At 44.7% G+C, this 22,810-nt stretch overlaps 1 protein-coding gene across 4 annotated transcripts in view; it reads right to left on the reverse strand.

Moving 5' to 3' along the window:
* LOC144683917 (zinc finger MYM-type protein 3-like) overlaps nucleotides 1-22,810 on the reverse strand; it is a 153,587-nt gene that overhangs the window by 20,264 nt on the left and 110,513 nt on the right. For all 4 annotated transcript variants that reach the window (XM_078547486.1, XM_078547487.1, XM_078547489.1 and 1 more), the window contains exons 15-22: nucleotides 22,632-22,806; nucleotides 21,302-21,417; nucleotides 19,876-20,050; nucleotides 18,044-18,190; nucleotides 17,238-17,341; nucleotides 16,410-16,578; nucleotides 13,589-13,740; nucleotides 6,330-6,444 (exon numbers count right to left, since the gene is read on the reverse strand). In XM_078547486.1, the coding sequence (XP_078403612.1) occupies nucleotides 6,330-6,444; nucleotides 13,589-13,740; nucleotides 16,410-16,578; nucleotides 17,238-17,341; nucleotides 18,044-18,190; nucleotides 19,876-20,050; nucleotides 21,302-21,417; nucleotides 22,632-22,806 (1,153 nt within the window). The remainder of the gene's footprint in view (nucleotides 1-6,329; nucleotides 6,445-13,588; nucleotides 13,741-16,409; nucleotides 16,579-17,237; nucleotides 17,342-18,043; nucleotides 18,191-19,875; nucleotides 20,051-21,301; nucleotides 21,418-22,631; nucleotides 22,807-22,810) is intronic.

The raw sequence follows: 22,810 nt of genomic DNA on the forward strand, positions 1-22,810 counted from the left end.
TCACCCACAAATGTATCTAAGAGGTCATGGATGCCATCTTTGCGAGGGCACACAACCTAGTGCATTTCGCCCAGGACTAGGTCAGCCAGGATACAAGAGCGATTGGATTCGCCCAGATCTCAAGTTTCCCACAAGTGCAGGGTGCAATCGACTGCACTTACTGCGCTCAGATCTCCGTCACAACACGCAACTACATCAACTGCAAGGGGTTCCACTCGCTGAATGTGCAGCTGGTGGGGGGACCACCAGAAATGCATCCTGCAGGTGTGCGCACAGTGTCCAGGGAGTATGCACATTTCCTGCAACCTCAGTCGATCACAGATCCCTGACATCTTCCAGGGTCCACAGAGGCTGCAGGAACGGCTCCTCAGAGATGAGGGCTACCAGCAGAGGCCATGGCTGATGACACTCATGCGGCAGCCTCAGATTGCAGCAGAGCGACAGTATAATGAGGCTCATGCTGCAGGTTGCAACTTGGTGGAGCAGACCATTGGGATGCTGAACATGAGGTTCCGGTGCTTGAACTGGTCTGGTGGAGCCTTGCAATACATTCCGCAGAGGGGGGGTCATGCATCGTCTGCTGCGCCCTTTACAACCCAGCGGTGCAGCAGGGAGGCAAACTGGCTGAGGAGGAGATGGAGGAGCTGGAGGTCTCCTCTGATGAGGATGCTGCCATCGGAGATGAGGGTGAGGAGGTCCTTGGAAGCGACGGTGACTGGGATGAGGCCCTCACACTGGCCAGACGAGGCAGGCACTCGGGAAGCCCTCATGGATGCGAGATTTGTGGAGGATGACAACGACATACAGTGGGGTGACCCCATAAATCCTCACATAGCCTCAGAACGTCTGACTCCTGTTTGGTTGAGGGCAGTTCGCTTGTGCTCTGTGGTCAGGGTCATATCAGAGACGCAGCCATGAAACTTTAGAAGCATCTGATCCTTTGTTTGCCTTCAGCACCTGACTCCTTCAGAAGCACAACATCAGTGGTCACAAATGCTAAAGAGATGGGGACCAGCCCACTTTAAAAAGGTGCTCAGAGAACACACAAACAGACGTAACTTTGTAGTGCTGGCCCACTACATTCTGGCAGCAATGGCAAGCACCGAGGTGGAGGCATCAGTAATGTGTCCAGGGAGTGAGAGGCTGGACCATCATTTTGGTGTGAAGGCTGCACAGAGCACAGGGAAGAGGCCCTGGGCTGAGACACCCGCCTTTATCTTGCGCAGAAAGGTTTCACATCTGAGTGACAAGAACACTGCTCATCAGAACAAGGAACCACAGGTAAGGAGACATTCTTGGGAGTTTATTTATAACAGTGAACAGTATCGACAAGTGATCAACAACCACGCACAGGCTGTGCAAATTACAGCTTCCTGATTGGGCTCAAGTGCAGCTCATTCCTGCCTGTGTGGGAGCTGTTGCTGTGAGCCGGCTGTGGCTGCTGCTAATGGGAGAGGTACACCCCTGCTGCTGCTCTTGCTTTTTCCAACATACTCCTCTCGACTTTTACAAGCTGCTCTGGTTCTGCTGCTCCCCAAGGGATACTAGAAGCCTACTGCTGGTATTGTAGCCAGGGCTGCAGGGGCCTGGAGCCGCAAGGCCTGAGGCTTGAAGAATTGGAGGAGAGAGGTGCTGCAAGACAGGGAGGCCAGGAGGTAAGGGCTTTTCTCATTACATCTGCGGTGGGTGTCTGGACTTTTGTCTGGCGGGGGCTGTGAAGGCAGTGTTGCTTTGTAGGGGGAGGAAGACAGCTACTGAAGGGACTCACGGAGAAGGGGTGCGTGCACGTGTCCATTTAACATCTTGCCCCCACCTCCCCACCTTCAGCACCTGACCCCTTCAGGAGCACAGCATCAGTGGTCACAGATGCTGAAGAGATGTCCAAGTCCAGGTAGCGGGTGCTGCCTGGTGAACAGGGATGGACCTGACTTCCAGCAGTACCGGCTGCCTGGTGAAGACATTGTCCTCCCACTTCAGGAACGGCAGCTAGGCCCCCAACACCCCACTCCATTCCACCCAGCGACACCCACCCACCTTTCCCCTTCTGTACCTCCCTGTCCTTTTTCCTCCTCTTTCTCCTCCCCTTCTGTCTTTACACACAAGGAGGGAGAGGGTAATCCTCCTTTTCCCCCTCCCCCTCTTTCTAAACACTGTTACTACCACCGACAGAGCTCGGGGTGGGTGTGGCTCATCCCCCAATGAGTGCCGCAGGCTCACCGGTAGCCAGGACCTCCGGGGCAGCTGTGGGGGCGGCGCTATCACTAGTGGCAGGCCTGCCAAGACAACCTATGTGGGAGTGACTGCTTTAGTGGCCCTGTCACTGTTCTGCCTCCTGACCAGAGCCATGATGATAAAGAGCTACATTCACCCTGAGATGACCGTAGAAACATGCGTGAAGGCTTTGGCTGGGGTTGTCGACCCCTCGGCCATTGTTGCAGCCTTGCGCACGTACAGGAAGGTGGTGTTCTTCCTGAGGTCCGAGCGGGCGGTGCATATAGGGGTCTCACCGTAGGCGGGACCAGCTGGCGGTGGATCCTCTTGAGGCCATCGTGGGGAGGCACTTCATTCCCGGTGGGCTCCTCCTCCCACACCTTCATCAACTGGGGGAAGTCAGGTCCTGGGTGGCGTCGATCCGGCTCGGTCTCAGGGAGCCCAATCTCTGCCACGTGTACTCCTTCCAGCACCAGGTCTTTGCTCGCCTGGCCCAGGAGGAGTGCACGGAGGGGCTGTTTGATGTCATCTTTGAAGGGCCTGCCCACTGCGTTTTCTGGTCTGTAGACGGCGTGTGGTGCCATGCCTGTGAGGAGGTGGGACACATCTGAAAGAACTACCCCAACTGCACCAATGTCACTCAGGCAGCCGCAGCTGGCACCACTGCTCCTCCCTCCTGCCACCACTCCATCTTCCTCCCTGTAAGGGGAGGTACCGCCGGCGAGGCACGGGGAGAGACCCCGCACCGGAAGAAGGTACGACAGAAGACCTGCCATGCACTGGCTGCCCGCCCCACAAACCCCCATCCCAGCCAACCCTGATCCCCAGACACCCAGGGACATCGGCTCGAGGAGAAAGATATCACCCGGCCCCGACGACGTGTCGCTGCGTGCTCCGAGGCCCGTGTGTGCCTCAGCACCATGTGCTGGGCCCGGCGTTGTTCCTGTGCGGGCTCCCGTGTTTGGCAGTGATGGGGCGCATGACCCCGAGCTGGTGGTCATCCTAAAAAGGATAGAGCAGCCAGAACCCTAGAGGGCAGAGCGCCTGGAGGAGGCAGCGGGGGCCTCGCAGATGGAGGTCTCCCCAGCCCCCAAAGCCTACCCCAGAAAGGACACCATCCCTCGGAGGGGAAAGGGCCTCGTGACTTGTCAGGCCGGATATGTCCCCTCCCCCAGTGAAGAGGCGGTGGCGTCTCCACCCCATAAGTCGTCGTTCTGCCCCCTGGGGGGAACCCAAACCCCCGACCTCTTGCTGCAGTCCACTCAGCAGGGCCCCTCAGGGATTGGTGAGGGTAACGCCCTTGCGGTGGTGCCCCACCCCGACCCACCTTGTACCCCCGAGATGCCATCTGGCCCACCAGGGGACTGCAGCAGTCCCTTCATGACCCAGCGGTTGGGGCCATTGGATAGTGGTGGCGAGGAAGGCCTCCCCGTTCCCTCCTAACCTTCAGCGCTGGGCGCCTCCAATCTGGAGCTTTCTGCAGGCTTGCCAGGCGACCCGGTGCTTTGAGCTGCCGCCGCCCTTTGGCCCATATCCCCAAGAGGAGACCAGAGAGGAACGCTCTGCCCTCGATCCTGGGGGTGGGATAAAGGCAGAGCTGGAACCAACTGGCAGCTCCGAACCAGCCCCCGTCCTCAATACAGGGGAGAGGCTGGAAGCTGGAGGAGACGACCTGGAGGAGGATGGGGTTTCAGTGGTGCCCCCCACTGATTCTCCCCTCATCCCTTTACGGGAGCTCGAGGATTTTTTAGTGAGTAATCACAGTCGCCAAGATAGGGTCCAGTCAGCCCAGGGCCGGTGGCATTCTTTTCCTCCTGTGTTCTGGTCCGCCTGAGGCCCTAAAAGCCCCTGGGCTGGACCAGAACGCTAAGAGGAGGGTCCACACGTTTCTTGCTGGGCTCCTGAAGGAGAGGAAGGGATTAAAATAGTCCTCTCCTTCTTACACTAGGCATGATGATGGTAGCACATGCTTCTGGCATGAAGACTATCGTAGCCAGCCTCAACAACACCACCAGCAGGGATGCACAGCACAGGTTTCAGAACTTCTCGGTCCTCAGGGACTGGAAGCATGTGGTGTGTTTCCTGCAGGAAGCCCATGCCATTCCGGGAGCAAAGCTATGTGGCTCCTGGAGTGGCGAGGTTTTTTGGCGGGGGGGGGTGTCTACATGAGTCACCTAGTCTCCAATTCTGGCAGGGTGGCTATCTTGTTGACCCCACATTTCTAGCCAGAGATCAAGGAACCAGTGCCAGGTGGGTTGCTGCACCTTACTGTGCACTTCAGGGGCGCGGCGCTCCACTTTGAGAATGTGTACGCTCCACTGGGCGCGCAGCAGCAAGCAAGCTTCTTTGAAGTGTCCACTCATCTTGGCTCCATCAATATGGGCAAGTGCAATGTCCTCAGGGTGGGGTGGGGTGGATTTCAACTATACCCTCGAGGCCAGAGACCGTCTTGGTGCCAAGCGCCGCATGCTAGGTGTGAGCAAGTTGAGGGGCCTGGTCAGGTCCTTTGCCTTGGTGGACATTTGGCGACATCTCCATCCTGACTCGTGTTTCCACTTGTCTCGAGTCAGTGCGTCCAGGCGACTGCCTTTACGTTTCCAAGGCGTTCGTGTCCTGGGTTCCATTTGCTTCTGTGAGGCAGGTGCCGCGCTCAGACCACCGTCTGGTGTGGTTGGAACTAGCTAAGTTCTGTGCTCGGACGGATTCATAGACTCCCAAGACGCCTGGGTCTTTTGCGGCCTTGTGGAGTCCATGGACCATGCTTACATAGGGTGTCTTAGGCTGCACTCCCTTTTCAGTTATTTGAAAAACTTTTTACTGTTGTTTTGTTTGCACTTCAGTCCCACGTTCCTGATCTATGGGCACCTGGTGCGGAGAGGGGCCGGGAAAGAGGGCCTCGTGAACCTGTTCCTGGGCCTGGCCAAGTTGGCCATAACAGATCCAGATAGCAGGCAATCAAGGGGGTCGTCTGTTTGCCCTTCTTCCGTGGCTATGTTCGTGGCCGGGTGTCCCTGGAGAGGGAGCACGTGGTGTCTGTCGGCACTGTCAAGACCTTTTGTGCTCGGTGGGCACCATAGGGACTGGGGCTTTCTTTATTGACCCTCTTACAAACATCTAACCAAAATGCGAGTAAGTTTTCTTTGAATTTTGTCCTTGTTTTTGCAGTTTCCCTTTAAGGGGCTGCTTTTACTTTATCCCTGATTTCGCTAATTTATTTTAATTGTTTGACTCAAAAGAGTTACATCTAAACTTTCTTAACCCTGCCGCTAAGTCTTGGTGCTCCCTGGCCATCCACAGTGGAGGTGGAGGCAACCTGCTGACTGCAATGCCCTATGACCTTGGTGGGCATCCTCTAGAGGGCCAAGACTAAAGAGCACTGGCCCACTTACAGGGTCCTGCTGTGTGGCAGTGGCACCCTCCTCAGCTGGAGCTGCTGAGGTCACAGGAAGAGGGAATTCGGATGGGCTGGAGACACCTGGAGTCACCTAATGGATGGCCCTGGGGTGTGCACCTGTTGATCCTCTTCCCTATGGATGCCCGAAGGTCCCAGGCTGACTCCTTGAGGAGAAGGGGGAGCTGCCCGACACCCCTCGTGTACACACTTTTGTTGGCCGACAATGGCATCAGCAATGGAGTTGAGCCTACACAGCGGTGTTGGAGGGGATGGGGCAAGTCGGGTGGCAGAAGAAAGAGAAAGGGATGTGTGCACGTACGTGAGGGGGTCCCATGGGGTCAGTCTGGGTCTTTACAATTTAGTTACTCAGAAATCAGAACAGGTTTTAATTCTTCTAACTTTGTCTGGGTAACTATTGGTATAACCCTGGTGGAACCATTGAAAGTTTGAGATTTAAATCACATTTTCGGATGGTTCCCAGCGCAGCACAATTGTCCAGAAGAAGTGTGTACTTCTGGCAATTGCCGTGGAAACCCTTACCTGGGAGTTTCCTAGAGTGATTTCCCCGGCGCATCTTTGGGGTACTCCCCAAATCCAACGGTGGGGAGCGCAGAAGTTACGGGCCACCCTCTGTTAATTGGTTACTCTCCACCAACACAGGCATAAATTAGTAAGGGTGGACATACGCAATGTTTAAAAATGGTAGGAAATCTGAACAACTTACCATTTGGAAGCAAACTTGGTTGCCAGCCTTGTAACATTTTATTCAACTCTTGGACAAAGGTCAGGTAATAAAGATCAGTGAATATGTTGACCATTCGGTTGTTTTCAAGCAGGAACTATAATAAAGCAGATCAGAAGCAGCAAAATGTGAAATGAAACACCTGATTATCCACACTTTAAAAAATTACAATTTTAACTAACTTTTGCTATGGGGTGGGGTTGGGGGGGAGGAAATTCAATAAATCTATTGAATTTTATATCTATTTAACTTTCTCCTCCTGTATTTACTTCCATTTTAGCTAGGCTGCTCATTTTGTTCTGAAACATTCCCATTACTGGATATTAGTGAGTGAGCAACTAGCTTAGATAGCAAGGTCCTGAGGATTAGTGAGGCATCACACATTTAATTCCTTCATGGGGCAGAGTTTTCAATGTGCACTGCTGCGGGGGAAGCACCACGTAGAAAGCCTGCAATTCTGCTCAAGTTAGTGGCAGGAAATAAGTAGTTGTCTCCAGTTCCCACGGTGATGGGCAAATGTGTTATATTATGTTCCCACTTAATAGAAAATCCAATAAACACTGAAAGGGCTAGATTTTGATTCCATAGATATTTCCCATTAGGCTTTTTAGAAAAAGAAACTTGTATTTTTTATTATATAAAAACAATTTCCACACAATACAGTTGATGGGAAATTCTGATAAAAGTTATTTTATCCAAGTCATCATAAAAATCACACAATGCAGGAGGCAGCCATACAGCCCACCATGCCTGTGCCAGTTCTTTGAAAGAGCTATCTAACACATCCCATTCTCCTGCTCTGTTCCGATAGCCCTGCATTTTTTTCCTTTTAAAGTATATATTCAAGAAACCATGAATTTCAAACACTAAGACAGTTGACTTGTGTCACTAAATGAAAATAGTATCTCAGGCGGCATACATTTTTAAACTCAAACTCTGTTAAAGAAAGCAGATCCCAGACAGTAGTGCGCTGCATGCTGGAACAGGAATACTCAACAATCATGGGTTCAATTCCTAGTCTGCTCATTTCCCAATGATGGAATCTTCTAAATGGCAGCCCACATAAGTGTCAGTGAAAATGGTTTACTCTCTGCTTGGCTATTGCAGCTTTTGAAAGCTAAAGAGTTAACAAAAACACCATTTTGTCCTTTCCTTGCTTTGGGTGCAAAAGCTAATTGTGGAGGGCAAGACAATGGAGAAAAAGAAGGAAGAGCAAGATAAGCAGGGCCCGGAAATTAAATTCGTTTCAAGATGGTAGTCTTGAAAAATTAGAGGTCAGAAGTCATTCTTGTGCAGTCATCTTCAGAATCAAACAGGAACATCTAAACATTCTAGAATTACTGCCAATGACTCTCCAGACAGGCTGCACTTGATTTATTCTTTCATGGAATGTGGGTGTCGCTGGCAAGGGCAGCACCTGTTGCATTTCAGAGGGCAATTAAGAGCTGGTCTAGACTTGCAAATAGGCCGACCATATAAGGATGGCAGATTTCCTCCCCTAAAGGACACTAGTGAACCAGATGGGTTTTAATGACAATCAATTTATAAATTCACAGACACCATTACTAAGACTAGTTTTCAATCCCAGATTGAAATTGAATTCCAACTGAATTTAAATTCCACCGGCTGCCACGGTGGGATTTTAATCCGTGTCCTGAGAACATTAGCCTGAACCTCTGAATTACTAGTCTAGTGACATTACCACTGCACCAGCATCGCCCCCACCCCGCCTAAATTGTTATAGATATAAATCAGTTACTGGATTTAGAGATGAGCTGATGTGGGTGAAGCTGGAAGCATGCAGTTATGATGTTGATGGGTATACAAGGTGGGAGCAGTTCAGGCCAAATAAGATGCCAACATTGCTAACAGTCTACTTTCACCCGAGACAAAGGCCGGGAAGGCAGGCTGGAGGAAGTGATGAGAGTACAGAGATGGTGATAGGGCCAAAGACAAAGACTTCAGTCTTCCCAATTTAACTGGAGGAAATTGCAGCTCAGCCAAGATCGCACATCTGACTACACAGTAAAACATCCAAACATACGAGCTAGGAGCAGGAGTACGCCACTTGGCCTCTCCAGCCTGCTCCGCCACTTAATAAGATCACAGTTGACCTGGCTGTAATCTCAACCCTACATTCCCACTTACCCCTGAATCTATCAATCACTGCCTTAAAAATATTTAAAGGCTTTGCTTCCACTGCCTTTTGAGGAAGGAGTTCCAAAGACTCATGACCCTACAAGAAAAAATAATTCTCCTCACGTCTGCCTTAAACAGTCAACCTCTTATTTTTAAATAATGACCCAACACAAAGGTATCTAAGCCTTTCTCTTTGCAGGCTGCGTAGGTACATACCACGGAGCCTTAAATGGTCACAGAGTTTAAATCCAAGGATCATTTGTATACACCTCTGGTTGCTGTTATTAACAGATTTAAATTTAAGGATTAACCATCAAGTGAGTAGCTTTAAGAAAAGCCCTTTCCACAACCCCAGGCCCACAAAATTAAAAAAAAAAGATTAAAAAATATAAAAGCAAACAGTACTGAGCTCCATGAGCTCAGAGGCTTAAGGCTGAACACTATCACAATAGTATACACTGCACTAAGCTATTGGTAAGACTTTTGTCTGTAGCTTAAAACATTAGCCTGCAAGCACGCTTAGATTTTACAAGTAATAATTAACAAACTGAAGATGCATATTTGCATCCACATAAACAACCAACAAAGAATAATTTCACTGATTAGAGGCTGAGGATGCTTTTGATGGGAAATACAAGTGTCATTAAAAATGACAACAGTATCAATGTTTTCATTTTAGTGAAATATTAATATACGTTCGTCAAATGTTTATCCACAAGCTCCAGGGGCCAGTAGTCTGTTTGAATCTTCATTGCTGTCTCCCCCCACTTTTCTGAATAAAATTGCTTCCAATTTCAAAATAACAACTACATTCAGAACATTTATACACCAGTGTTTGACCGAAGCTGACCTAAGAGCTGGTGATGTTTCCTTTTGGTGAGAATCAGAAACTGCTTCCCACAAGAAAGTAAATGCAGTCATGTGTTCTGCATACTTTAATAGCCCAAAGCATTCATCGAGCCAGAGAAAAAGCACATCATGTGCATTGCCTAGTTCCTGACAGAGACAATTAAAAAAATGCAAATAAAGGAAATAAACTGCAGATTCACTGGCAACCAAAAAATAAAAAAGGCTGTTTACAAATGCTGGGGAAAGGGGACTACTGCGAGTTTCTAGCATTTGCATTTTTATTTCCTACCCCTGTTGTGCCAGTTACATATGTGAAAGCTGCGGTATTTTCAGTATTTGCTCTTGGACACCCCTACAGTCCTTGCATCAGAACATCACCTCTTCACATTCTTCCTGAACCTCCGCCCACCACCCTCCCCACCGCCTTTGGTTTGTAGCTTAAAAAAATGCTTGGAAGCCAGCTCTCAGGACTCCACCTGTGTCGCTTTCAAAATGGTTATGATGTATTTGGGGTGCCACTAAGAGCGCTGGCAGTATTACACACAGCTCCGGCTAGTGAGAAAGGGACTTCACACTTGTTTTCTGACTCGACCCGTTCGTTCCTAGGACTACTTCCCCACTCACCTCAGTCTTTTTCCTACAACATACAGGCTTTTAAAGCCCAAGCTTAGAGAACAATCGTTTATTTGCACACAATCAAAATAGAGATTGATCAAAGATCACGATCATCACCGATAATAGTTTGCGTCACAAACAGGGGCCGAATCACATAAATGCATTAACTACTTTGTCAGGAATTATTCTAGGATAAGGTAAAAGTACCAATCCGCTGGTTAGTAAATTTTTTACACAACAGCCCATTTATTCAGCATATTTCTACCATTTTTAGACATGCATTTGTTCACTACTTATCCTAAGAAAGTGGAGGGGGGGGGAGCTTCCTCTTTAACCTCTGCACTTGGATCTTAACCCTCTCCCAAAAAAAGGATGGAAATTTTTAAAATACGTAATTTCCAAAGAAAAAAAAATCTAGCACTGAAAACCTGCATTGAGTGTGCAAATCCAGGAACAATGTGCTTGAACTGAGATTCATACATTAAATATGCTCAGATCAGGAATTCTGTCCAATGGAATGCTGGTAGCCTATACTTAGATCAGACGTGTTTACCCTGACTCAAGTGTCCTAATGGTTTAGCCACCCATCAATCTGAGTCTTATAATATCTGTGGTCTTATGGCCATTTTTAACAGCTCTCAGTTGCTTCATTGCCTCTGGCTTCAGAGCAAAGTCCTTGCAAACTAGTAAAGGAATCAATTCAAAAGAATGTAAGGAGCACGTATGCTATTTTCCAATGTAATAAACTCTAATATTAATTGATGAATATTCAAATACAGGTAAAACATATCAGGTTTCAGTTTGAAAACCTAAAGAGTCAGGTTTTTGGTGCTGGGGAAGGGTCAGAGAAGGAGACTGTAATGTGTATATTTCAACAGAGGATGCTTGTGCGATACTCGCAGTCGTCTTAGTGGTACTTGAGAATCACAATACTTGGTCTAAACATGTCACTGGCAAAACTTATAAACTGGTAATTAAGAACACTTGATTTCAATTCAGAATTTCTATTTCCACCACATTTTCAGACAGTGCATTCCAGATCATAACTTGGTGCGTCAAAAATATTCCTTCCTCATTTTCCCCTTGGATATTTTGACCATTACCTTAAACCTGTTATCTCTTGTTACTGAGCCTCTGCCAGTGAAAAATGTTTATCCCTATCCACTAATCAAAACCACTCATTTTTGAACACCTTGGTTAAAAAAAAATCCCCCCTCCACCATGCTCCAAGGGGAACAATTCCAACTTCTATAGTCTCCATAAGTTGAAGACCCTCATTCCTGATATCATTCTGGTAAATCTCCTCTGTATCCTCTCAGAAGACCTGAAAATCCTTCCAAATTTGTGGTACCTAGAATTAGACACAATAATCTAACCAGAGTTTTATCATGGAAGAGAATAATTCGTAACCCAAAAAATGGGAAGAGACAGAAGTCAATGGTAATGAGAGGGCAGAATCAAGAAATTTGAAGGTAATGAGAAAAAGTGCAATAAGGGCAAAAAATGCTGAAAAAACTCAGGAGGTCTGGCAGCACATGGAGACGGAAACAGAATTAATGCTTTGAGTCCATATGACCCCTTCAGAGTTGTGACTGTGCAGTTGGAGTCTACAATTTTTCTTTTTTTAAAGCTTACTTTTGTTAGCTTCATTTTTGCAAAGTTTTCTCACCTTTTTATACAAATGCTTTACTGAAGCTTGATTCCACAGGTGCGAGACACCCGCACATCCTGCTCAAACTTCCGAAGAGCACCTCAGGCTGCATCAGGATGGTAAATTTCCATTTTTCACTTTATTTATCCTATAGCCTCCAAGTGAGACTGAAAACTTAGTTTTTATCCCAGTTTGGTACTAAGGGATCCCCACTGCCCTCTAATGTCATAAATGGTCAAATAACCCCTAACTGACTAAAGTTACACAAAACGAAATGTCCTTTGTGCCATGGGTAGAACTGGACCACAGTAAGACATCACGTTCATCTGAGAGGCCAGAAACTGCTAGCAAACAGATTTCATTTTATATTGTGCTCACAAGTCCAAATTTTAAAACGACTGAAGTACTGGAGTAACAGTTAATAGGTGCCCCTGCAATAAAAGCAAGTGTTCCAACAACACCTATTCATATTCCAGGAAAATTGTGAAAAACACTGAAATTCAAAAAAAAAACAAGAAATACATCAATGCTCACATTTGTAACAAAGGCCGCCTTTCAATTTAGGGTTCAAATTAAAGTAACCTCCTTCTTGGCTCAGCAAAAACTGCTCGAGTTATGAAACCTATGATAGTTCACAATTCAAAATTACATTTGATTATGCTTGCAGCAGCAAACAGGCCACTGCTCCCTCTAGTGGAGGAGCAGCATAAAAGCGGAAAGAGGAAAGCAAAACAAAAAACCAACGCAAAAAAGTTTCAAACAAATTAGTGTCAAAAACCATGAAGAACACTCCTTTCATTTTCTAGGTGCTGTTTGATACGATCCACCAGTCTTTGGGATGTACTGCTGTGATGCTAGGTACGTAGGGCATATTATTCTCCATGGCACGCTTCTACCAGAGCCCACTTGCCAACCAATCAGCACTCCCTTTGAAGTGTAAATTGTTGCTCCCTTTACATTTGGTATTCTTGCGAATGTCCTGATGAGTGCAAGACGAAAAGCTTCGACGTCTTTTTCAGCAATACTGAACCTGAACCAAAGTTCTTCTGATTTTGACCGAGTGATGTGTATAAGCAATAAGCTATCAATTATAGAAACAGATTCACAGCACAGAAGTTGGCCCATCATGTGCAAGACAATTGATAAGGGTGTCCAGCCTAATCCCTCCTTCCAGCTCTAGTTCTATAGCCCTGTAGGTTACACCACCTCAATTGCATATCCTAGTGATTTTTGAAGGCAAATGAAAGTTTCTGCCTCCACCAGCCTTTTAGGCAGTGAGTTCCAGGTCTCCACCACTTTCTGGATGAAAGAATTACTCAACTCCCCTCTAATCCTTCTACCAATTACTTTAAATCTACGCCCCCTGGGTTATTAATTCCACCCACCCTTCTGCAAACAGAAATAGTCCTTGCAATCCACTTTTATCACGACTCCTCAATTTTATACACCTTTACTAAATCTCCTCACACCCTCCTCTGTTCCAAAGAAATTAACCCCAGCCCATCCAATCTTTCCTCATAACTAAAATTCTCCATCCATAGCAACACCCTCATATATGTCTTCTTTGCCCTCTCTAATGTGACTCACATCCATCCCTGTGATCAGAACTGTAATGCTATGGTCTATGTTTTATAAGTTCTAGCATAACCTCCCTGCTCTTTGATGCTAGGCTTAGGCCAAGAAAGGAAAGTATCCCAAATGCCATCTTGACCACCTTTTTCTATCTGAACTTCTATCTTCAGGGACCAGTAGACCAAGGTCCCTCTGTTCCTTCAGTAACTCCCTCCTTTACAGTGGAAAGTGAATGGGAAGTTCTTTTGTGACTCTCCCTCCCCCATCACAATCAACAAAACAATACGACTTAGATCAGCAATCCCCTGTACAAGGAGACGTAGGCAAAAAGCTGGCATTCTGGCACTCTTAGATATACTGCACAACAAAATTAACATGCAGATTCAGCTCATATAAATCAAATTTATAAACAAACCTGTTGAATCCCAAGACACAAGTAGTAAACACTATCCGGCTCATATCGCTCCCCATTGGGCCTCTGTACTTCTTTAACAAATTGGGCCAGCCCGTAGTTTAGTTCTGCAGCAGTGCAGGATAAAATATCCTCTTTAATCCTCATCGGTTTAGCTGATGGGGTGGAACAAAATATTTTTAAGGTTAAATGGAGCAAACAAGTCGTTCCCACAAAGTTAGGACGATAAAAGATAGCATCCAAGTATATGCTCCTTGCACTGTTCGTGACCGCCCCCCCCCCACTCCCCACTCTCCCTATGAAGGTTGGTTTTGAATCCCTACTGGGCTACTGATGCAAGAGAGTCTCAGATATATGGTTTTCACAGAAAAATACATGGAATTACAGAATTCAATCCAATGCAAAACCTCTACCCTCCCCCCAACCCAAAACATCAGTTAAAAAATCCCAAAAAAGTTACACAAGGAAACAGGAGTCAAACTTCTACAGTTAGAATAAAGCAATGGCTCTCTGCAAAAGCATCAATGCCAAGTGCCTGGTGGAGCATCTCAGTTGAATCTCATCCTGTTATACCAGTTGTATTCAAGAAACTCTCAAATCTCACTGTTCTGTGGGTTTTACCTGCTGTTGAGTAAAACAGCTTACAATTCAAACCAAAACTCACCTAGTGTCAACTTCATCCATCATCAGGGTATTAGGTGGCTTAAAGGAGTGATAAACACCATTGAGCATTGAAAAAAATATCTACGGTAGTTACAAATTTTTAACAGCCAGCCATGTGAAAACAGTAGGTGAAAGATGAGAGCAAAAGCTGGGCATTCTGCAACAAGTGGTTCATCTCATGTCCCCTCAAAGTTTCTCCACCATCTACTAGATGGCTCAAGGCAGGAGTGAGATGGAACATACCCTACCTGCCTAGATGCAACAATTTTTCTTATTCATTCATGGGATGTGCGCGTTGCTGGCTAGGCAGGCATTTATTGCCCATCCCTTATTGCCCTCGAGAAGGTGGTGGTGAGCTGCCTTCTTGAACTGCTGCAGTCCATGTGGTGTTAGGGACGGAGTTCCAGGATTTTGACCCAGCGACAGTGAAGGAATGGCGATATGTTTCCAAGTCAGAATTGAGTGATTTGGAGGGGAACATCCAAGTGGTGGTGTTCCCATCTATCTGCTGCCCTTGTCCTTTGAGATGGTAGCAGTCGTGGGTTTGGAAGGTACTGTCGAAGGAGCCTTGGTGAGTTCCTTCAGTGCATCTTGTAGATGGTACACACCGTTGCCACCATGCGTCAGTGGTGGAGGGAGTGAATATTTGTGGATGTGGTGCCAATCAAGCGGGCTGCTTTGTCTTGGATGGTGTCAAGCTTCTTGAGCGTTGTGGGAGCTGCACTCATCCAGGCAAGTGGAGAGTGTTCCATCACACTCCTGACCAGAGCCTTGTGGATGCTAGACAGGCTTTGGGGAGTCAGGAGGTGAGTTACTTGCCACAAGCTTCCACACGTTTGACCTGCACTTGTAGCCACAGTATTTATATGGCTGGTCCAGTTCAGTTTCTGGTCAATGGTAACCCCTCCCGGATGTTGATTGATCGTGGGGGGATTCAGCTCTGGTAAGGCCGTTGAATGCCATGACAGATGGTTATGAATTCTCCAACAAGAGAATATAGAGTTTATCTTGACTATATCGCCTACCATTAGGATCTCTATCATGGAAAGTAAAAGCAGTATTACTGTAGGACATACTCTTGATTTGAACGTAATCACCATTACCACAGGTCAATATCGTGGAAATTTCTACTTAATACCATTGTGGTAGCATCATCACTACAAGATTGCTACGGCTCAACACCACCACCTCAGAGAAACCAGGGATGGGCAATAAATGTCACAACCATGTACATTTGGATAACAAATCCTCAAAAAACAAGTGCCAGGAAGGAGAGCAGTGGGATATTTCACAAAATACTACACACGTACTTTTCCTCCCCACTGCAAAATACACAATTCATGTTGTGGAAGTGCTTTCACTCAAGAAAGAATAAGTATCTGAAAACAAATTTTGAAAAATGATTACATACCATTAAACCTCTATTCTTCAAAAATGTTTTAGCAGTTGTCTTTTTCTCCCCAATTTTCTTCTCTCCTCAAAGCAGTGACCAGGGTGCCATAGGTGATGGAAGCCTTGCTACCTCAAGTCTCCGGTCTTAAGTTATGAACCAGGACAGGGATTGTCAAACTATTCAACTGTATAGGACATTACAGCCTCAAAGCTGAACATTGTTCACAGTAGTTATTGCTAGTTGATTTTTTTTTTAAGTGTAAAACTCAGTTTAATAGAGGATTTTTACCAAGTGACGCACACAAAATATTTTTTTTGAAAACTGGGATTTTTTAAAAGTCTTGTCAAGACAATAGATGCTGGTCTCCACATTTTCAGCACTAAGCATCAGCAATTACCCCCAGGTCAACTGTAAAAGTGAACATCCCGACCTCAGGAAGCCATTCCCTACTGTACCTATGACATTATTCCATTTACCAAAAAAGCTGACCTGTGGCACTCTGATTGAGATTTCCAATTCAATACCAACTAGCGTCACAATGGGGAAAAGTTTTGCACTGTGGCCGACATTCATTTCAGAACAGATGAAGGTGTTTTTTTTAAAAAAAAAACAAAGTACTCCAGGACTGCTTTTCTGCAGTACAGAACTGAGAGAGTTCTGGGTGCAGGGTTTTGGCTAGTGGTTATCTGGCTCAGACTATTAGAGAAGTGGAATAAAAGGTGCACACCGATCCAATCAACAGGAAATAAAACAAAGGCCTACACTTACGTCCAAACCTGAGCTCTTCACTTTTACTGGTATCGCCACTGGCATATTTAGCCTGGAGCCAGGACTTCCAGGCATTGACTCCATACGAGTAATTTAATCCAGTACAGCACTGTTGGCTAGCAAGAGAATCACGTGAACAACTTTCTGAAAGCATGAGCCGCTTCTGACCCTGCAAGGCATCAAACAAAAATAAAGTCAACACTAAAATTATGTTTTTCTTTATGGCAGAGTGAACAGATTTTGCCGCATTTCCCTGAAAACCTCTTGGAATTGTCCCATTCCTCTTTGCTCCACTTAATTCACAGAATCTAAGCTTCCTTTTATTTTTAAATTAGGGACATTTTTTTTTTAAATTTCAAAAACCTGTTACACAAAAGCAATCATGCATATTGGGGTACAATTTCACAACTTTTTGCCCCTTTATGTACCTCATCTAAGCGGTCATTCTTCATGCTGTGAAGCCAAGTAGCTGGTGGCATGGATCAATTTTTTGAATGAACGAAGTCCAGGACAAATTTAATTCTGTCCCCACAATATGTTTACGCACATCCACTTTCTAACAGGGGGCAACGTATAAAAGTCAGCAGCAGCCACATTCACATATTTTCTCTCTCTCCAACTCATATTTCTAATCATATTACCAATGCAGCCGAACAGCCAACTCACTACAGATGAGGTCAAACATTCCTAATTTCTGTTTCTGAGTGCCACATTGGCATTTACCAACAATTTCTAGTGGTACTGGGGCTTTTTTATAAACCCATGTGATACTGTTCTAACAGTCATGCAACTCTGCTGGATAGATACACAAACTCAAAGAAATCGCACCCTTCTGACAGCTCGTGGGATTTCAGATTCTTGTTGTTCTTCATCTGTTGTCACAAGCCCACAGTCAAACAGAAAGTCAACACCCGAGTTAAGCTCCAATGGGGCTGGAAAATAAAAGAAATGTAATTTTAAAACGTATATATATAAAAAAAATTAAAATTCCCAAACAAGTTATTACAGCAAAGTCTTGGGAAAATATGAAAAATATCAGCCATTTTGGCTTTCTGATGAGAATATAAATCTTTAGATCACAGGAATTACTACAACATAGTAAAAGCCATTTAATCAGGTCATCTCCATGGAAAACAATTTTTCAATGAACTGACTGTCACATGCTTGTAGGATAGCCAAGTCTCATGTGGTTTCCACTGTTTACCCTTGTTCCTTCTTGTCTACCTTATGATAACAACCTGAATCATAGCCATTGAGAAAAGTCAACAGAACAATTTCTATTGGCTTGAACACTGTTACTTTATACGGAAGACAGGTAGTCAGATCCTAGGTCAACTTTTCTTCTTTCACTCTCTATACAATAGAGAATAAATGCAATGATTCACAAATGCATTTAGACCTGCAAGTCAGTGAGACCCCGCCAAATTTCATAATACATAAAAAGGGAGAAAACTGCAGAAATGCTCCCTGGACTCCAATTCTGCTCAATTTTGAATGTCAAATTAGCAATGTTTTCAAATTTGCATTGCAAAAATATGATTAGCAATTAAAAAAGTTAAGTTTACAATACACTGTAATTCACAATGTCATAGCTTCAAAGCAACATGAATATACCAGCAGCCACTTATACTTACTTTTGGGGAAGTCTGCTTCCAAATCCTGCCCCGGTTCATCCAAGACATTAGCCATCTTAACTGCCATGGCCAAAACATCATCTCTGGCAGGTCCAAATAAGTCACAGTCTTCCAAGAGCCCATCAGCACTCTGATTGCTAGCAAGATCTGTTCAGGCAAGGAAGAAATAACTCTGTCTTATTGCATATTAAAAAGATAATGAATAATTTAAAAGGCTGGTAGGGGGGCAGGGGGAGGAGGATGTTGGATGTTGGGGGCAGAAAAAAGGAGAATGCAATAACTGATCAACACTAATAACACTTGGCCAGTAAATGTATGTAGACTTAAAAGAAGAAAACTGACGTTAAGTGTAATTTTTGCTCAGCTGTCAGCACTTTCATCTAGGAGTCAGAAGGGTTGGGTTCAAGTTGTTAATCGTATATTAATTATGTTTAATTGTATGCAAGTAGTGGCTTGTTACTGGGGATTCACTTGCACTCTTATAAATACGAACAAGCTGAAACAGGGGATCTGGGGTGAGGATCTGCAATATTTTGAAAAAGGGTACCTATGTAGACAAGAGTTTATGAAAGTGTATAAAGATTGGCTCCAGTCCTATCCTTCACCACAGGGCTTTTTGGAACAAAGCTTAAGCGCCACTTCAGGGCAGCATGAAATATAGACTGACATCAGTTCTGTAATGAGGCACTATTGCACTGCTGAAAGTACTATGGGCAAAATCTTGCCCTTGGCATGCGGGATTGGCGGGGGCGGTTGGTAACCCGACTGCTGTCCGTGATCGGCAGCGCACCGCGATTTTACACGGGCGGGCCGTGATATGTGAGCGGCAGCGCTGAGCACTGCCTGTGTGGGGTGGAAGAGGGCGAGCAGGCCTAGCGCAGAAGAGTGCTGAATAATCTCCCTGAGGGACAGAGCCGCCTCAGGGGGATGAAGAATATATTGAACAAATTATTGAACATCAGAAATATTTAATACGACATATTCCCTCATGTGACTGTCAGATGAGCAGGGGCATGTTTTTAATTAAAAAATAAAGTTTTTATTTTATTTGTATTTGCTTTTGCAAACCTCATCCCAACCATGAATGAAGTTTCCAAAAAATGCAAAGGCCGCTTGGCCTTTTCACCTGCCCGCCAATCTTTAGGTTGAACGGGCATGATAAATTAAACTCAATTGGTTACTTAATGGCCTTAACAGGCCTTTTAATTGTTGGAGGGTGTGCTGCTGGCTCTGGTGCTTGCCCGCCGACCAAACTATCATGCGACTGCGCATTGACGTCGGCACATTTGGCCGATCGCAATGTTGAACAGAGCTGGAAGTTTTAGATCCCAAGACGTGATCTAAAGGGTAGCATGGAGTTCTATTGTTCGTCAGAAGCCAACAACAAATGCAATGCTGCAAACAAGTGAATAAAAACAAAACAGGACACCATTTGCCACCTCCTTTCTGTTTTGCTTATCCAATTATTTTCTGAATTAGAACCATGATCAATATTCATCATGCTGCACATCAAAGTTTATTAAACCAATAAGAGTATCAGACCATTGCAGAGGTTCAGTGAGGAGCAGGAGACTTCAAAATCTGATAAACAGGTTAGAGAAACTAGGACAAGCTTTGGAATATAGTCTTTTGAAACCACGAGAAAAATTATGATCAGATACAGAGTAGGTGCACATTATATCAAAAGCCATACTGGGGAAAACTACAATATCGTTAGTGTATGAAGGTCAATATTTTGACAAATATGGTTTAATGAAGGATCCAGATCTTCATCAAAACAGATTTAAGAACAGCATGGAAAGAAAAACGACCAGAATAAAAACGAAACTTGCCGCAGAGATCTGATGAAGCCTTCTCCATTTCCTCGGCCTCTGCTATCATCTCTGCCATGGCGAGTATATCAGCTTCAAACGGGTTTGAAGGAATTTTGACCTTCAGTTCCTCTATTGTCTCTACTATCTTATCAGCACTGTCTAAAGTGGTAGGAAGGAACATCGGAATAGGAACCTATTTTGCAAATCACATGACAGCTTGTTACAAAGGTAAAATGCTTCATTTCAAGTCTCACTTACAAACATTTCTGTACATGCCAGTAACTGGGAAATATTTGTTTTACCTTTCTTTACTCTTGAATGCTGTAAAATCCATCCATCCATTCCAAATAATCCCTCACATCTGAAAATTATTTTTCCTACAAACCATAGCTATACCTCACGTCTCCCAATGCTTCTCCAATAGTTAGATGCTGTATCCCCAAATCCTACTTTTCTCCAAGTTCAGCTTAATGGCATGTCTCTTGACCGTGCGCCCCAAAAATCCAGCCTCATGCTATGGCCCCCAACCCTCTCCTTCCATCTAAAATCCTGCAAGACCTGATAGTAGCCCAATCCTCCTTGAAAACCGTTCCAGAAACTGTAGTCAATCAACCCCCTCTATCAAAACCTATATAAAGCAACTGCTCTAATCATACTCCTTCTCAAACTTATATGACATGCCCTCTCACCACTCAAAATTTCTCTACAAATGAGTTTTGCTGCAGTATTTAACCTTGACTGTCATTTTCTTTTAATAATTCAAAATATGTGTTATGGAATATGACAGCTGTCATATTATAGGAATTATAGAAATGTACACAACAGAAACAGATGACTTGATCATCAACAGGTAATTCCACCACAGGAAGTGTCATAAGCAAGCCTGATCCAGTTCTCACCAAATGTCTACACGTGCATACTTTCCAGCAGAGATTCCCAGATGCGCTTCAGGAGCAGGAATCAGAAGCGGGAATTCCCTTCCCTTTCCCCTATTCCTATCCTGTCAGCACTTCACTGTTGAGTCTGTCCAATGAAAAATGACGCTCAACAAAGTTACAAGAGGACAGTCAATGCTTTCAAGAGACAAATGATGGGGAGAAAGTTAGAAATGAAATAAACACTTGCACCCAATTGACTGCAGTGTTTCCACCTCCTTCCATCTCCCCAAACTTTTACAAATTCAGCAGCTGAAAAGTAATTTCTCTCAGGTTTTAAAAAAGCTTGCAAAATTAAATCATAGCCATCAGAACCAATTTGAACCAATAAGAAATAGGATAGTCTGACCATTTGCATGCTTTCTATATCACACTCAAGCTTAAAAATGTAGCTCTAAAATAAAAATTAAAAATTGCATATATTCTTTCAATGATATGTACCTTGCAAATTACGATATTTGACTTACAGATTCTTGTGAAGTATAAGTTACAAAAGCAGTGAAACTTACCGGGATTGGCATAGAGAAAGGCACTGGTGTGTTCTGACAATACATATGCAAAGGCACTGGTATGAAGACTGGCACAGGGATGGGCACCACAATCAGTTGTGGCTTCCATTCCTCCTCTGAAACAGAAAATTAACACAATTAACAAAAAACGTTCAAGTATAGTAATTTAATTGCAGATTTAGAAAAATCACTAACTTCTTAGAATTACTGGGAAATGTTTTAATGCTTTTTAAAAACCTTAAATCAAACTATTTTCTAATGAAGGAATCCACCAAGAACTTCTCATTTCTCCAAATAAGGAGGTCTTAAACGCCTTGAACTACTGGAAGTTAGATAGTACCTCAGTCTGAAAGAGCAAGACCTTGAACCAAATATTGCTACAAGCACTCCTCCTCCTAGAAGCCCCCTTCCAAATGAATTGGTAGGCCATTTCATAGGACATTAAACATTAACCACCGTGTCGGAGTGGAGTCAAAAATAGCTAACAAAATGAGGATGGCAGGTTTTTCTTTAAATGATATGAGTGAATCAGTGCTTTTTTCTAAGACAATCAGCAACATCATGATGACTTTTAAATAATAAGCTGGAATTGGTAAAGATTTATTTTTAAACTGAACTCATATTTTAAAGTTACCATGGCAAGATTTGAATTCTTTCTGGGTTACTCGTCTGACAACATCACCTACACATTATCATACCCTTGATGTGGACCTGTCAGTTTCAGTGATGGGCGGTTAAGCCAGTTGTGTGACAGATATGCTCAAGATTGGACTTCTTGGACTTTGAGAGCGCAAAGATGCAGGCCATACCAAAATCAACGACCAGGAAGAGTTTACAGATTCCAGGTATTAATCACTTCTAAATAACTATTGTATCAGAGTGCATACTCAACATTAACCTTCTGAACTCCATCTACATCCAAGATACTATCTTTAGCGTTCTTTCACATCTGTCTTCATTGGCTATTAGTAACAACACATAGCAAAGAGGAAACTCTTTCGAGTTACCAACAGTCACAGATTGCAACTTCTTTCGAGTACAATCACAGTTCTTGGTTTTCCGGGAGTGGGACATGAACCCACAACCCTCTGATTCAAAAGCGAGGGTGCTATGAACTGAGCCACAGCTGAGGAAGGGGAAGCTGACAATGACAACTGTGTAATCTAAATATCCTCAGCATGACGAGCAATTTAAGTGTTGATCAAAGGTCTTCAGTTTCTCTACAGCCTTTTAAACAAATTTGACAAATAACAAGAAAGACACAGCAGGATCATCAATCAGCTATGCATTGCTCCCATTAACAGTGCTTCTCTTCATCCTAATCGTTTACCTGTTTGACATCCTTTGGACTTCATTTCAGGTTTACAGGAGATGCCCTTATTCTGAGTCAAGGGTTTACACAGTACAGCCTTATTCTTCAGTGTCACAGGAGGTGGGGATGGCGGTGAAGGTGGCGGCGGCGGTGGAGGTGGTGGCTGTTTTGATGATCGAGTCTGTACAGATGCCTAA

This window comes from Cetorhinus maximus, chromosome 8 (assembly GCF_964194155.1).
Source record: "Cetorhinus maximus chromosome 8, sCetMax3.hap1.1, whole genome shotgun sequence".
Classification (NCBI taxonomy): domain Eukaryota; kingdom Metazoa; phylum Chordata; class Chondrichthyes; order Lamniformes; family Cetorhinidae; genus Cetorhinus; species Cetorhinus maximus.